This window comes from Trichechus manatus, unplaced genomic scaffold, assembly GCF_000243295.1.
Source record: "Trichechus manatus latirostris isolate Lorelei unplaced genomic scaffold, TriManLat1.0 scaffold00008, whole genome shotgun sequence".
Classification (NCBI taxonomy): Eukaryota; Metazoa; Chordata; class Mammalia; order Sirenia; family Trichechidae; genus Trichechus; species Trichechus manatus.
In genome coordinates this window covers 21,791,859-21,809,302 of record NW_004443944.1, presented here as the reverse complement: position 1 = coordinate 21,809,302, position 17,444 = coordinate 21,791,859, and the positions used below count along the sequence as shown (strand labels likewise).

The window sequence follows — 17,444 nt, the reverse complement described above, 5'->3', positions numbered from 1 at the left end:
ATGTTCTTTTCCATTATCCCCATATACATCTCTTGACTGTCAGGTCACATGTTCCCAATTCTGAGTTCAGATAATATAATCCACCAAACTACACTAAATTGAATAAAGTACAAAACCCAGAAAATGGGTCTAATGGACATGCTTAAAGAAAAATATACACATAAATATAGACTCAAATACACTGAAAATATATCGCAGAAGAAAATCTGAGTAAATTTTACCTTCATCATTCCACTGATTAATGTACTACTCTGTCCTCCCATTCATCCATTCATCCATCCGTCCATCCGTCCATCCATCCATCCATCCTTCCAACAAATATGTTTTGAGCTCTTACTATATGCTTCACGCATTGTGCTCTTAGTCTGTGTCCTAGGATTATGGTTTAGATGCAAATGACCACAGGGAGAATAGCAATTCATTAATGTTGTTTTTAGTGATTGTTGTCTAAACTTTCTCTGTGTGGCTAGAGAGGGAAATACTTAAATGGCTGAAGACAAAGACGTGCCAACATACCTTTGGTAGCCAGACGCACACAGTTGATTTTGGTCTCCTGTGAACAACAAAAATGAGACTCCAGTTAATTAGTTGTGGGTTTGGTTTGTTATGTAAAGAACATTTTTTGAATATATATGCATGTGTATATATTTTTTAATTATAATTTAAAATTTGTCTTTTCCATTTTTTTTCCACACTGGAATCACTTTTTACTTCTATTTCTTCGTTTCTTCTCAGGCTATTTACAAATTTTGTTTGTTTTGCTTCCTGGTTCTTGCCACCTCATAAACCTCAACCCCAGACAGAACCACTTTATAAACATGGGATACTGCCCATGACAGAACAATTTTAACAATAACCCCTATTTGAGATATTGTGGCATGCAGTATGCTTCATTCAATTGTGTGGGTTAGCAGATGATCCCAAAGAAATCCTTGGGAAACTATGTTGCAAATGAATGGACACTTGGCAAAAACCTAGACAATATGAATATATAAAAGTAAAACTGCAGAGTTCATGTTCAGAATGTCACTTTGGCTCTACGATCTCCAGTGAGCCTCACTGTCTTCTTCATTGATGATGTGCGTGTGTCTCTGTGGCAATAGTCTTTGCTGGGTGAACGATCTAGTTACTGTTGGTTGTTTCCCAGGTGGACAGGATCCATACTTTTGTGATCTTGCTGGGCATGCAGTAGAGTTACAGAAGAATGTGCTTAGGAAGAGGAGTCATTGTAGCCTAGTTTATTGGCGTCCATTTTCCAGGAGGGCCTGGAGCCAGTTGAAAATTCCAGTTGACAAAATTACTACCCTCAGCAACAGCCTGAATGCAGTGTAGCAATGGAAATGAAAGGTGAAAAAATGCAAGTATGTGAGTCACAAAACCATAAAACTTGAGAATCCAATGAATGTCTTGCTGATGCTCAGTAACAAGGAAACACTGGATTTTGAAGGCACTTGTGTTAGTCAGGATAGGGAAGGTTATGCTGCAATAATAAAACCCCCAAACTTCAGTGTCTAAAAATAGCAAAAGCTTACTTTTTCATTCAAACTACATGTCCAGTGTTGTGTAAGGTTGGGGTCAGAGATGGGTGATACTGTAATCATTGTAGTCACTCAGCGACCTAGGCTGATATCTCCATGTTAGCAGAAGGCTTAAGGTTTCACAGGGGCAGGGGAAGAGAAGGCTGAAGAGTCAAACATTGGCATTTAAATGCTTTGGATTCGAAGCATAACTTCCACTTCCACTTCATTGGCCACAACCAGTCACATGGCCATGCCTAACTTTGGATTCGAAGCATAACTTCCACTTCCACTTCATTGGCCACAACCAGTCACATGGCCATGCCTAACTTTGGATTCGAAGCATAACTTCCACTTCCACTTCATTGGCCACAACCAGTCACATGGCCATGCCTAACTTTGGATTCGAAGCATAACTTCCACTTCCACTTCATTGGCCAGAACCAGTCACATGGCCATGCCTAACTTCAGTGAAGCAGGGAAATGAATCTTTCACGTACTCAGAAGTAGAGAAGAAATGGTAAAGTCAACAGCAGAAGTCTGTTCTGTTTTTGCATGCCTCTGAATGTTAGATATTGTTACTCCTATTGAACACAAATATGACTCCCTATAATTATCCCCAGTGGCCTTGCTTCTGCTCCTCAAGTGCACAGAAAGTCTAGCCTTGACTGCTTGCGATGGATTTCTGAATGTTAAAGATGATTCTCAGGTTCTGCTAACATTCTTCTTCTTCAACATTTCCTCCTATGGTAAGTGTTCAAGTCCCCTGAACCATCCTCGCTGCTCATCCTGGGGCATCCTCCAGTTTGTCGCTTTTAATGTGCAGTGACCAGGATGGGAAGGAACATTCTACATGCAGTCTTGCTTAGCTAGATTATCACTCTTTTCCTTACTTATACTGGACTTCTGTTAACATAGCCAATACTGCAGCTTTTCAGTGATCACAATGAGTGTACCATCAAATCCCCCTTTCCCCTCAAATATCTTTGCCATAGGCTTGATTCTGCATATATAAATGTGGTTGTATCTCTGGAGTTCAAATACAGAGTCTTATATTTACCACTATTGACTTCCATCTTCTTTGAGAGATCCACTTGGTACAGCCTGTCATCATATTCTTCACTGTCTGAAAATTACTGACCTTAATTTTTTCTAATCTCTTTGAAACATTACTGAAAATTGGGAGCTGGAAAATGTTAAGGGTAGATCCCTGTGGCATGTACTAGAATCCTTCCTGTTGCCATTTATTGTTCATCAAAATCTTTGGTTTGGTTATCTAACTAGTTACGAGTCTCCTTAATTGCTTATGCACTCATATCCTACTACTGTGTTTTTCCACAAAATCAGCTTGAGAATAGATTCAAATTCATTTCAGATATTGTAGAACTCTCAAAGAAAGAGGGTTGGGTTGACATAGCTTGTTCTTTGGAACGAGTGTTTCTGTCTCTTTTTTTATGCTGGAAAGTACTTGTTTTTAAAATAAGCAATTGCTTTTTTTATAAAATGGAAAATGTAGAAGTGTAAAAAGAATATGACAGATAATGGTTCAAATATATGAAATATTTATATGAAGTGCTTATAAGAAATTTGAAGTGTGTGATTAATTCAAGAAATTTTTTTTTTTAAAGAAGATAGAAAGAGAGAAAAAGAACAAGTATAAAAATAAAGTAGAACTCCGTAAGTGTGATGCCAAAAAGCTGAGGTCACAAATGAGTTAAACCTTGCAAATGAGCAAATTAGCTTTGTTTTTTTCATGTTTGGAGAAAGGGCAAAGTTCTTCAACTCTGTTGGCTTCTATTTCTGTGTTTTGCTTTAAAGGGCCAATGAACTGAAACCTGAGATAGTTAAAAGTATAAATGACTTTGCAGCACTACGGTCAGTATCATGGAGAAATTGTATAGAATGAGAGCGGTGTTAAGAGACTAGAAATGTTCAGAAGGAACTCCAATTTTATACAAAGACAAAAGATTTGCAAATCATATAATGGAAAACTTGCTAGTCTTGTGCATGGTTCTTTAATATAGCAGTGGGAAAGGTTTGATGAGGTCAACATTGCTAGTGTTAATTTGTGAATATGTCTCCAGACTTCAAAGAGAGTCAGTTCTCTTCTCTCTGTAGCAAATAATCTATTCCCACGGAATAACCTTAAATGTAGAAGAAACTTCATACCCAAAGATGTTGATTCCAGGGTTGTTTGTAAAAGTGAAAATTAGGAGCAGCATATCTATTTGTTTAACCATACAGGAATGATAAAGTAAGTTGTGCCCTATCCATACAGAGGAATATTATGAAGTTGTTATGATTGTGAGGACCATGTAATAACATGGACTAGTACTCATAAAATCACGTTAAATGAATAAAGCCAGGTACAATTTTTTAAAAAATTACAATCTCACATGTGTAAACTAGCATGTAAAGCTAGGCATATGCAAAGCTAAACATTTAAAATATAAGTCCTGAAGGAAAAATACTAAATATTAATAATTGTTATACAGTTGGTTTGAAGTATGACATATATGCAGACAAGTATAGTGATCTTAAATACAGCTGGACAAATTTTTCACAAAGTGAACATACCCCTATGACCAGCATCCAGGTAAAAAAGGGACATTACCAGCACCCCAGAAGCCTCCTTCATAGTCCCTCTGGGTCACTTCCTCTCCGCAGAGGTGAGCCCTAACCTGCCTTCTATGGGAATGTTCTCTTTAAAATGTGGTCACATTAAAAGGAGTGCTAGGTAGCTGCAATGGAGTATCCCACTGCCTTCTCTAGCTCACTGGGTAATTCGTAAGAACTTCTAATCCTCCTTAGAATCATCATCCCTTCCAGTTTCATGCTTGAAAACAAACCATTTCCTAGTACCACTGTCTGTTTTCTATATCTAGAATACATGTCTGATTGTGCTTAACTCTTCCTGGCTTTCACAAACACGATGCTGACATGTTCGCTTTCTCCTAAATTCCTGACACCTTTAATTACCTAACCAATTTATCTTTGTTGGTTTGAATTAGGTACAGAATAACAAAGCCCTGAGTCACTCTCTTGACTTTCTGGGTGATTGAATTGTCAGCAAGCAAGTCAAGAACATGCCAGATACTCTGCAGCCTATCATATGGGAGGTCTGGCCAGTGTGCAGATATCAATTCAACAAATATGCAGTGAATACTTTTTTTGTGCTAAGACTGCATAAGGCTTTGGGGAAAGGAAGAAAATTTGGTGTGTCTTCTGTTCTATCTCTACTGTACCCTACTTCTAGGTCTGTAATATATGCTAGGGCAGTACAATTTCATTTCCCATCATTTTGACCTCACTTACATCCCACTTCTACTCTAGACTTGTAAATCTGCCAAAAAAAAAAAAAAAAATTGCCTTTGAGTTGAGCCCGACTCATAACGACACCATGTGTGTCAGAGTAGAACTGTGCTCTGCAAGTTTTTCCATGGCTGATATTTTGGAAGTAGATCGCCAGGCCTTTCTTCTAAGGTGCCTCTGGTTGGACGTCTACTGGGTTCCACCCTGGCCTCAGGACATGGTTCTGTCTAGTCTCCCTGTAGCCCAATTCCATTGGCTCTCTTGCACAGATATCTAAGCTGTTGTTTGGCTTTGGTATGGTTCACTCACTTATGTGTCAGTTCCTGAAAGAAACACTAAGGAAATAAAAGAAAAAGGAGAGTCCTCTTTTGTTAGAGTACCTAGTTTGCATAGTTTCTTTTCACTCTTGTAACAAGGCTGTGAGATGAATACCACAATGCCCATTTGTTCTGATGAGAAGAGATTAAATAATTTTTCCCAAGGTTACACAGGTAGTAAGCTAGGCTAAAATACAAGTAACCTTTAAGCAAGTGGCCTCTTTTACTGAGACATCTGTAGGCACACACCCCATTGCCTCTGAGATCAGATCCCCTGCTTTCTTGGCTTGCCCCACAGGCACACAATGACATTGGAGCACAGCTTTGTTTTGGGAAACAGGCAGTTTGTGATGAAAAGAAATTCCATTTTGACTTAAAAACACTGAGAAATCAGAAGGTCAGTGATCGAAAAACGCAGATAGGCTCTGGAAACTTTGAGCAGCCCAGAACCATTAGAACTAGGTAACATGGCAGGCTTATCCTCTGGGAAAGATGAGTGAGGAATGCCTTTTAAGGGGTAACAGGGCCAGAGTGATATCTGAACTCTAACTTGCTGCTGGAACCTTCAGGGTAGCTGGCTAATGGTGACACATTCTTCTAGCTGAACAGGTGTTTACCACTAACCTCATGATATCTTCCTGGAAGACATTAGGCAATAGCCAGTGTCCTGTGCCACACTCTAAGGAAGGAAGACCCAAGTAACATACAACCCAATTCAGAGAATTTACAATCAATCTCAAGCTCTGAAGGCCTTCTCCAAAGTATTCTTTCTGTAGATGCTGACTCCATTGCCTCACCCTACCAACTCTCTGGAACTCACTTTCATCAGATTGCTCTCATCATGGTCATCAAAGACTTTCACATGGTCAACTCTAATAGTCACTTCTCTGATCCCATCTCCCTGGATCTCTCATCAACATTGGTTGCAGCTGATTACTCCCTTCTTAACTCATTCTCTCCTCTTGAGTTTTGGGTCACTCCACTATACCAGTTTTTCTCCTACCTCACTGTCTGATCCTTATCCATGTTTTGCTAGGTCTTTATCCTCTGCTTGACTTCCAAACATTGGAGTGGCCTGGGGCTTGGTCTTATGTCCTCTTTCATCTGTATCCTAACTCACTAGGATATTACTCAGTCATAAGTTTTTAAATATTAAGTCCTTAGAACGCTCAGATTTCTCTTTCTAGCTTTAATATTACTGAGATCTTGGCTCATATATCTGTCTACTTTGATTCTTTATGGTCACATATGCAAACCTCCAAAAGCAAATCTGACCCTCCCTTCCACTTCAAACGTTATCCACCGCTATTTTTCTCCATTGCGGTAAATGTTACCATTATCTACTCATTTAAGTTAAACACCTAGGAGTCATCCTTCTGTCATCATCCACAATTAATCCATCATCAATTCCTGTTGGCTCTGAGTAGTTGAGGGCAATGGTAACCACCTAACACCTAATCTCCCCACACACCCTTCAAAAATAACACATTAAAACAAAAAGAAAAAAAATAGGATACAAAATCCACAACCTTAACATAATTGAGAAACAGATAACCCTCAAAACTTCATAGCATTTGTTAGTAGAAAAGTAAGCACCAAATCTAAGGTACTCAGCACAAGCCTTTGTGCAGAGCAAGGGCTGTACATAAAAACAGTGTGGAGGAGAGAAGAGGTAAGCTAGTAGAGGGTGTCAGACTGCTCTAAAATGATCTCCAGATTGTTGTGAAAAGGCCTGGTACATCAAGAAATGAATAGAGGGAAAGAACTTAAAAGCACATATTATTCAAGGGGGTAGGCTTCAATAGGTATCACTTATGAGGGAAAAGAAGGTAGAAGAGAAGGGAGAAGTGTCCTTGGGAGATTGTGTAGTGAAGGGGAAATAGCCAAATGGGGAAATTTCAGAAACAAATGGAATAATATTAGAGATAGAAACTTAGATTGATTTCCATAGAAGAAACAGAAAATTATCAAGGAACTACCGCATAAAAAGTTATCATGCCCAGATGTTTTCACAGGAGATTTCTATCAGTCCTTTAAAAACAAGATAGTACCAAGGTTCCATAAATTGTTCCACAGCATATAAAATGAAGGACAATTTTTTTATTTCTTTTTATGAAACAAATGTAACTTAAACTTTATAAAGACAATACCCAAATAAGGGAAGATTATAGGCCAATTTTACTTTGAATAGGCAAAACTATTAAATAGCATATTAGTGAACAGAATCCAACACTGCGTTAGAAAAATAAAATGCCAAGTAAAATGTATTCCAGAAATGGAAGGTTGATTGAGTGTTAGGAAATTCATTCATTCATTTATATGTATAATAATAATAATAAATTAATTCATATACTAGATCATATTAATAGATCAGGGGAGAAAAATCATGTAATAAGATCTATTAATGCTGAAAAATCGTTTTGACAAAATTCAGTATACCTGTTTTTAAAAACTCAAGAAAATAGGAATTGATTAATAGTTTCAAAATACGATAAATATATATATACCTTAGTCTTAAAATCAGCATCTTACTCTATGGGGATCCAGTAAAAGCATTCCATTAAGATCAAGAACAAGGCTAGGATGCCTTCTGTCTCCACATTGCAATTGGATAAGGGAAATCAACTAGATGCATACAAATTAGAAAAGAAAATATAAACTTTCTCTGTTTGCAGATGATATGACAATATATTTGAAAATCCCTAGAGAATCAATGCTAAGATAAATTGAAATAAGAGAATTCAGTAAGGTAGATAGCAGTATATAAAGTTAATATACAAAAATCAATAGTCTCCATGTATACAACCAGTAATCAGTTAGAGGACATAATGGTAGCAAAACCTCATTTATAATGGCCATAAAGATTAAATACTTGGGAATAAACTTAACAAGAATGTGCAAACTCTATATGAGGAAAACTTTACAATACTCCTGAAAGACACAAAAGTAGACTTGAGCAAATAGAAAGACATCCCCTGTTCTCAGGTAGGGTAATTCAGCATCTTAAAGATGTCAGTTCACCCTAATTAATGTATAAATTTCATGCAGTCCCGTAAAAATAGTAATAGGTTTTTTATGGAGCTTGAGAAGTTGACACGGAAGTTTATATGAAAAAATGAACATGCAAGAATAGCTAGGGACCCAGCTACCACCACTGACTGCTCTGACCGGGATCACAACAGAGGGTTCTAGACAGAGCTGGAGAAGGATGTAGAACAAAATTCTAACTCGCAAAAAGAAAAAAAAAAGACCAGGCTTACTGGTCTGACAGAGACTGGAGAAACCCCAAGAGTATGGCCCCCAGACCTCCTTTTAGCTCAGTGGTGAAGTCACTTCCGAGGTTCACTGTTCAGCCGGGGAGTGGACAGCCCCATAAAACCAAATGGGACTAATGAGGCATAGCAGTCCAGGGACAAGGACTAGAGGGCAGAAGGGGACAGGAAAGCTGGTGATAGGGAACCCAAGGTTGAGTAGGGATAGTGTTGATGTGTTGTGAGGTTGTTAACCATTGTCACAGGGCAACATGTGTACTAACTGTTTAATGAGAAACTATTTTGTTCTGTAAACCTTCATCTAAAGTGAGAATAGCAGCACAATTGGAAGAGCATAGTCGATGTCAGTGAACTGTGCATGTAGAAATTTTTGAAATGGTGTATCTTTGGCTATGTATATTTTCACCAAAAAAAAAAAAGGTTGAGAAGGGAGAGGGTTGACATGTCGTGGGGTTGTTAACCAATGTCAGAAAACAATACATGTACTACTGTTTCATGGGAAACTATTTGTTCTGTAAACCTTCACCTGAAGTACAATTAAAAAATAAAATAAGAATAGCTAGGGAAACATTGAAAAAGAAAATCTAGGTAGGGGACTTGCCCTACCAGTATTAAAGCATAAACCCATTAACCCATTGCTGTCGAGTATTAAAGCATAAACCCATTAACCCATTGCTGTCAAGTATTAAAGCATAAACCCATTAACCCATTGCTGTTGAGTCAATGCCAACTCATAGTGACCCTATAGGACAGAGTAGAACTGTCCTATAGGGTTTCCAAGGCTGTAAATCTTTACTGAAGCAGACTACCACGTCTTTCTACCATGGAGCAGCTGGTGGGTTTGAACCACCGACCTTTTGGTTAGCAGCCAAATGCTTAACCATTGCACCACCAGGGCTCTTCCTATTAAATCATAGAGCCTCTATAATTACAACAGTTTAGTACTGGTGCATAAATAGACAAACAGGCCAGTGAAATACAATGCAAAGTCCAGAAAAAAGATCTGGAAACGTGGAAATTTAATATATGAGAAAGGTGGCATCTGAAATTATTGGGAAAGATGGACTTTTTAATAAATGTTGCTAGATAACTAGATAGATATTTGGGAAATAAAGGTAAAATTAGATCCATACTTTTCACCATATACAAAATTAAAGTTGAAACATCAGAGATCTAAATGTAAAAATGAAACTATACAAATACCTGTAGAAAATATGGATGATTGTTTATAATCTAGATGCAGGGAAAGACTTTTTAACTCTGACAAGATTTGGATCCAACAAAAGCAAAGAAAAATCATACATTTGACTATATATATATTTTTTTCAAAAAAAACCACTGTAAAAAATTCAAAAGATAAATAACAAACTGGTAAAAATTGCAACATGTATAAATTCAATTGGTAAAAACTGCATCATAGACAAAGGGTTAATATCCCTGCTATGTAAAGAACTTCTAAAAATTGAGGGAAAAAAGATTTTTAAAACTTGATAGAAAATTGGGCCAAAGACATAAACAGGTAATTCACAAAGTTATGTAACAGTGGCCCTTAAATATATGAAAAGATGCCAGCTTCATTTATACTAAGAAAAAGTAATTACACCTGTATTAAGAAGCAATGTCTCAATGTCTTCCCTATTAGTTTGGCAAAACTGGAAGTTTGGTGACACAAACTGTTGGCAAGGCTGTGAGGAACCAAACAGTCTGACACATTGCTGGACCAAAAAAAAAAAAAAGACAACCCATTGCTGTCAAGTCGATGCTAACTCATAGCAACCCCTATAGAACAGAGCAGAACTGCCCCATAGGGTTTCCAAGGCTGTAAATCTTTACTGAAGCAGACTATCACATCTTTCTACCACGGAGCTGCTGGTGGATTCTAACCCCTGACCTTTTGGTTAGCAGCTGAGGGCATAACCACTGCACCACCAGGGCTCTTTGACACATTGCTGGAGGGAGGTGTAATTGGTTCAACCCTTATGGAAGGGAATTCAGCAGTATCCCCTTTAGCTATGTATTTGTCCACCTTTTGACCCAACAATCCCTCTTCTAGGAATTTACCCTGTAGACACACCTCCAACAATTCCTTTATTGCAGCAGTGTTTGCAATTTGAAATATTGGAAGCAACCTATATGCCCATACACGAGAGTAATTTGGATAAACTAAGGTACATAATGGAGTACTAACCAGTTGCTGTCCAGTTGATTCCAACTCATGGCAACCCCATGGGTTTCAGAGTAGAACTGCGTTCCATAGGGTTCTTATGGCTGTGACCTTTCAGAAGCAGATCACTGGGGCTTTCTTCCGAGGTGCTTCTGGGTGAGTTTAAACCACCAACCTTTTGGTTAGTAGTCAGGTGCTTAACTGCTTGCACCGCTGGGGATGCCTTAGAACATAGCACTTCAAGTGATCAAAATTAATCACCAGTACAAATTTGGGACATATTGATATAATGTGCCTCCTGATATGAAGCACTGAGAACAACTCAACATTGCTTATGTGGTATTTCTGCCACAGATGCATAATGTGAATCTAACCATGAGGAAACTAGACAAACCCAGTGTGAGGACATTCTAGAAAATAACTGGCCTATTGGTAGAGGGTCAGTGAAAAAAAGTGAGAACCTCAATGAGATGGATTGACACAGTGGCTGCAGCTGCAACAATGGGCTCAAACAGCAACAATTGTGAGGATGGTGCTGGACTGGGCAAAGTTTTGTTCTGTTATACATAAGGTTGCTGTGAATTGGAGCCTACTCAAGGGCACCTGACATTAACACTCTTCAGAAGAGGCAAGGTCATGAAATCCAAGGAAAGTCTGAGGAACTGCTTTAGATACAAGGAATCTCAAGAGATATGACAACTAAATGCAACATGTGATCCTGGATTTTTTTTCTTTCTTTTTTTTTTTTACTATAAATTAGGACATTATTGAGACAATTGCCAAAACTTGAATAGGTTTGTATATTAGCTAACAGTATTGCATCAATGGTAATTTCCTTCTAATTGTATTGTGGTTATATATAGGAGATGCACATTGAAGTGTTTCGGACTAAAGGTGCCATAGATTGTTAGAGGGAGAGAGAGAGAGAGAGAGATGGTAAAGCAAATGTGGTAAATTGTTAGCAGTTAGGGAATCTGGGTGGTGGAGCCATGAAAGTTCTTTGTACTGTTCTTGAAAGTTTTCTGTAAGTTTGAAATTATCTTGAAATATGAAGTAAAAATTTGGCAGAGAGGAAAGAGTGAGTTGGGGTATAGAGGAAACAAGATTGAGCACGCATTGATAATTGTTGAAGCAGAGTGACAGGCATATAGGGATAATTCTAGTATTCTGCTTACTTTGGTACATGTTTGAAACTTTCCAAATTAACAAGTTTCTAAAGGAAGGATAAAAATACATATTTTCCTATATTGTGAATGGAGCCCCGATGGCGCAGTGGTTAACAGTTTGGCTGCTAACCAAAAGTTCGAATCCATCAGCCACTCCTTGGAAGCCCTGTGGGGCAGTTCTGCTGATCCTGAAATACATCGTGTTCTTTTGCTGTCCACTGTTACCACTCTGGTCTAAACCACCACCATCTCTAGCCTAGATGAGTGCGATAGCTTCCTGACCGCTCTGTCTGCAGCCTTTCTTGACCCTTATAATTCCCTCTCCTCATTAGCCAGAGTAATCTTTTAAATACCCAAGTCAGATTACACTACTCCTTATTTAAAACTGCTCAGTGGCTTCCCAGTGGACTGAGGATAAAATTCCTCACCTCCCCTTGACTCTTCCTGCTGCGCACAAGCAAACACAGCTGTCTCCTCTGACGCTCTCACCGCTCTCCCCCTCCAGGCATGCTGGTCTGGATTATGACCTCCGAACTGCCAAATTTATTTCATCCTTGGGGCCTTTGCATTCGCTGCTCCCTCTGTCTGGAGTGTCTTGTCTTGATACCTTCACCTGATTGAACCTCCTGGTCATTCTGCTGCTGTTACATGCCACCTCTTCAAAGATGCCTTCCTTGATGATTCCATTCAGCCGCCACACGCTCCAGTTACCCTTTATCACGTTGCTGTTTTTTATTCTCGCATATCACTGTAGGAAATTATTTTATTTGTATGTTGACTAATCGCCAGTTTCCCCAGAATGTAAAGACCGCAAAAGCAGACTTTTCTACCCTTTTTATTGATGGAGTGGTGCGTGGCGTATATTAAATATCCCATAGATAATGAATGAAGTTAGACATTCAAATTTGAGTTTTATTTCTCATTGGTTGGGTGACCTTGGGTAAATTCCCTGGGGAAATCCCTTGGGGGTACTCCTTAATCTTTCTGAGTCATAGTTTCTTCATCTGTAGAATGGGGGCAGTAGTTTTTGCTCATCTCACTGGGTTGAACAAAACTTGGTGCCAAATATTACTTAGCCGTAAAAAGGGAAAGAGGTATAAACAGATGCTACCACCTGGATGAATCTTGAAAACATGCTAAGTGTGATTCCACTTATATGACGTATCCAGAATAGACAAACCCATAAAGACAGAAAATGGATTAGTTGTTCCCAGGGGCTGAGGTGGAGGGGGCTGTGGAATGATTGCTAATGGGTACAGGATTTTTGGGGGGTGATGATAAAAAAAGTTCCAAAATTAGATAGTGGTGATGGTTGCACAACCTTGTGAATATATGAAAAACCACTAAATTGTACACATTAAAATAAAGTGCCTGAAAAATACAAAGAAGTATATATGCATGGCTTTATTATTGTAATAAATTGATATGGGGATTATTGCCAAGATCATTTTCCCTGTCTTCAGTATAATAAATTCGCGCTTTGTAGCGTGGCATGCAAGGCCCCCCATTGCCCAGTCTCTCTTTCTCTCTGACCTTCTCTCCGTATCCCAGAAATAGCCCCGCCAAATCTCCCCAAATGCATAATAGAGTTCCCAACCTTTGGGCCTCTGTCCAGGTGCTTCCTTTGCAGGACACGCCCTCTCCTCTGCCCCATTGTCTGCCCAGGAAATACCCACTTATCTTCCAAGATTCAGCCAAAATGTCATCTTGTTGATGAGACTTTCCTGAGCACCTGCTGATCTCCTCCATCTCCAGGTTTATGGGTAGACCCTGTACACCAGGTATTCCTCCATTGCGATTCCTGATATAGTTTATTGAACACATTTATTTTTATGACTGTCTTTTCCGTTGAATTGTGGGTTCCCTGAGGGCAGGGACTGTATCTTTTTTATCTGTTTATGCCCCTCACTGACACAGAACAAGCTCTTAATGAATGATTATTTTATTTTTGTCATCATCATCTATATTTCCTTACAGAACGCAGCATGAGCACAGATGGCACAATTTTGCAGAGTGAAAAACGTTGATGGGAATGTGAGAGGTTAGGTTCAAGCTCTGGCTCTAATCTTGGGGAGATCACTTCCCCACTCTGGATTTGTTTCTTTTTCTACAAAAACAAGGGGCCTGGACAATCTTTGTAGTCCCTGTGTGGTGCAAATGGTTAAGTGCTCGCTACTAACCCAAAAGTTGGCAATTTGAATCCACTCAGAGGCACCTCTGAAGAAAGGCCTGGTGATCTACTTCTGAAAAATCAGCCACTGAAAACCCTGTGGAGCAGAATTCCACTCTGAAACATATGGGGTCACTATGAGTTGAAATTGACTTAAGAACAACTGGTTTGATCTTTTTTTTTTCTTTTTTGGACAGTTTATATGCTTGCTTATAATACTATATCTCACGCTTCCTGTTCTTCAGCACTGGGACGTTGAGGCTGTGGACTAGCTGTACAGATTATCCCCTAATTGGGATGTCAGAAGTGTGGTTCCTTTGGGGCCTCATGGAGAGGGGCTTAGACCTTCCACCAGGGACTAGAAACTCCTGGGTCTGAACCCACCTAACCCAGAGCCGTCCTTCATGCTTCCCAGTACAGCTCTTATCTGACCTTAATGATCCCTGCTCTCCATGAGCAATCCTTTGAGCTGTAATTACTAATTGATGTTTGTAAAGTCTTTGAAATTCTCAGGTGACAGATGTAATCAAAGACCAATTTATTATGATAGTTATTAGTGCCCCATGGGGTTTCCAAGGCTGTAAATCTTTATGGAAGTAGACTGCTGCATCTTTCTACTGCAGAGTGGCTGGTGGGTTTGTACAGCCCATCTTTTGGTTAGCAGCCGAGCGCTTACCCCACTGCGCCGTCAGAGCTCCTTTCTTATTAGTACAGCTTCTCATTATTTGTTGATGTTAATGGCAGTGCTAGCAGGTGTTCAGGACTGAGCGGGATTGAGGCTGGCCATGACTGCTGGGAGAAAGAGGGAAAGTGAGTATGTGGGAGATTGGGGGTCTTTTAGGGACCCCTGCTGGCATCAGTTCAGCCAGATTCCTCTAGAAAGCCACTTTTTGGAGCTATGACTCAGCATGAAGCAGGGCGCTAAATACACAGGACCACCTAACTGCATTTTTACATTCACAGGTTCAAACCCAGCTCAGTCTCTTGCTCTGGTGTGTACTTCAGCTAATCTAGCTCCCCTGAGCCTTGGCTTGTTCATCTGTGAAATGAAGATACATACAGTGTGGTTAAGAGCTTGGCTGCTAACCAAAAGGCTGGCAGTTCGAATCCACCAGCCACTCCTTGGAAACCCTATGGGGTAGTTCTACTCTGTCCTGTAGGGTCACTGTGAGTTGGAATTGACTCGATGGCAGTGGGCTTTGGTTTTTTATAGTATCAACTTAGACTTGCTGTGGTTGGAGAATGGGTGCAAGGCAAGCAAGAGTGGATGTGGGAAGACCAGTTTGAAGACTGTTGTGGTTGCCCAAGCAAGAGATGGTGGTATCCAGGACGAGGGTAGTGGCAGTAAAAATGAGAAACATATATTGATTTGAGAGTATTTCAGGATGTACAACCAATAGGACTTGGTGATGATTGGATATAGAAGGTGAGATGCTTTGGGCAACCCAGACTTTACTGAGATAGGAAAGACTGAGGGATATTTTTTTGGAGAAAGGAATGAACAATTGAGGTTTAAATAAATCATTGCATATGATTTTCATCAGTCTCTTGTAGATTTGGTTCATGTGAATTTCCTCAACTCTGTGGCCTGATAAATTGAGTTAATTGGTTTGCAGAGTTGAGGGCCATGATGTAAAAGATGGAACTTGACCAAAATTCAGGCTCCAGAAAGGGCCTACAGAAGAACTGTCCCACTTCTCTACTTGCTTTTTCTTCACTTGCCTTCATGCATCCAGTGTATGAACTGGTGTCTCTGCATACCCTGAACTTCACTGGTTTTGTTTCTCCATTTGAGCTATACCTTCAAAAAATCTGTGTACCCATAGATTTTGCTTGTCCCTTCTTTAGGGCGTCTTCACACTCTGACCATATATACTACCTGTGATATTATAATAATGTTGTTGTTGTTGTTGGGTGGTGTCAAATCAATTTTGACTAGTAGCAACTTCATGTGACAGAGTAGAACTGTCCCATATGGTTTCTAGGCTGTAATCTTTATGGGAGCAGATCACCAGGTCTTTCTTCTACAGAGCCACTGGGTAGGTTTGAATCACCAGCCTTTTGGTTAGCAGCTGTGCGCTTAACCGTGGTACCACTAGGGTTTCTTATAATAATGATCTGTTGTTGTGACTGTCCAGTTGATTCTGACTCATAGTGACCCTGTAGGACAGAGTAGAACTGTCCCATAGGGTTTCCTAGGCTGTAATCTTTACAGGAGCTGATCTCCAGGTGTTTTCCCATGAGTGGCTGGTGGGTTAGAACAGCTGACCTTTCAGTAAGCAACCAAGCTATTAACCATTGTGTCACTAATGATAGCTGACATTGTTTATTGCATTCCATGTACCATGATAAGCATTTTCTTCATGCATCGTCTCATTTAGTTTTTACAAACGTTCTTATAAAGTTGATACTATGGGCATCAAAATTTTCCAAATGAGAAAAGAGACTCAGACAGCTGAAATTCTTTGCCTAATGTCACATAGCTGGTCAGTGCCAATCCACATAACAGGAAAAACTCTATGTGAGGCATATTCATTAAAAATGCTGAGGGGAATCAAACTTTGAAATCCATTAGTCTATGAGACATACTAGTATTAACACCATTTTTATAGCACAAGAAATGGACAGAATCCTTGAGTGTAAATTACTCCATTAAATTCTGGTTTAATATTTTATCCTCAGATTTCATGGGGTTGATGTAGAAGGGGCTAATTGAGGGTTTCTGCAAAATTGTTCTTGATGATATTGACTGGCAACTCCTCAGGGCACCTTATGTAAGGATGTACGTGATAAATCCCCCTTCCAGAGCCTCTCATGAAAAGCATGTATGCTTCTTTCTATCAAGGAAGAGAAGCTATGCACACTTGCCAACCTGTCACATGCCCATTTTTGTCTTGGCTTCCCATAAGTTCAAGAAGTAGATACAATGTTTCATTTAATTAATCACCTGTACTAGGTCTCTGGTGCAGTGATCCCCTTTACTCCCTATAAGATTCTTGTGCTAATTTTAAAACTTTATCTCAACTGACTACACACGCGCGCGCACACGCACACATACATGTATATATATGTTTATTCTCACACATGCTAAATATGTATGTGTATGCACGTATATGTGCATATATATGCATGTCATACATGATGTATACACACACGTATTCATATTAGCAACTATGCTTTCATCTGAAAGGTACTTAGGAGTTCGCAAATGTTATCACACCTATTGTTTCTTCCTTACAAAGGCCCGGTGAGCATGGGAGGGCATGTCACATCCCTGTTTGACAGATGGAAAAACTGAGGTTTAGCAGGCAAGTTATTCAGTTCACATAGCTGAAAAATGACAGAGCCAGTTCTTAGATCCATGCATCCGGTTTCCAAACTGAGAGGTTTTCCCTCATTTTGACCATTAGGAGGGGCCTAATGGGGAGGGGCCTAGTGGGGGCAGAGGGAGCTCTGGTGGCACAGTAGTTAAAGCGCTTGGTTGCTAACTGTAAGGTCAGCGGTTCGAAACCACTAGACATTCCGT

General features: G+C 39.6%; 1 protein-coding gene across 1 annotated transcript in view; it reads right to left on the bottom strand.

Moving 5' to 3' along the window:
• Window positions 1-17,444, bottom strand: part of PTPRT (protein tyrosine phosphatase receptor type T) — a gene marked incomplete at its 3' end in the record, with an annotated part of 923,104 nt that overhangs the window by 218,481 nt on the left and 687,179 nt on the right. Inside the window, exon 14 of the mRNA XM_012558679.1 lies at window positions 517-553. Coding sequence (XP_012414133.1) covers window positions 517-553 — 37 coding nt within the window. The remainder of the gene's footprint in view (window positions 1-516; window positions 554-17,444) is intronic.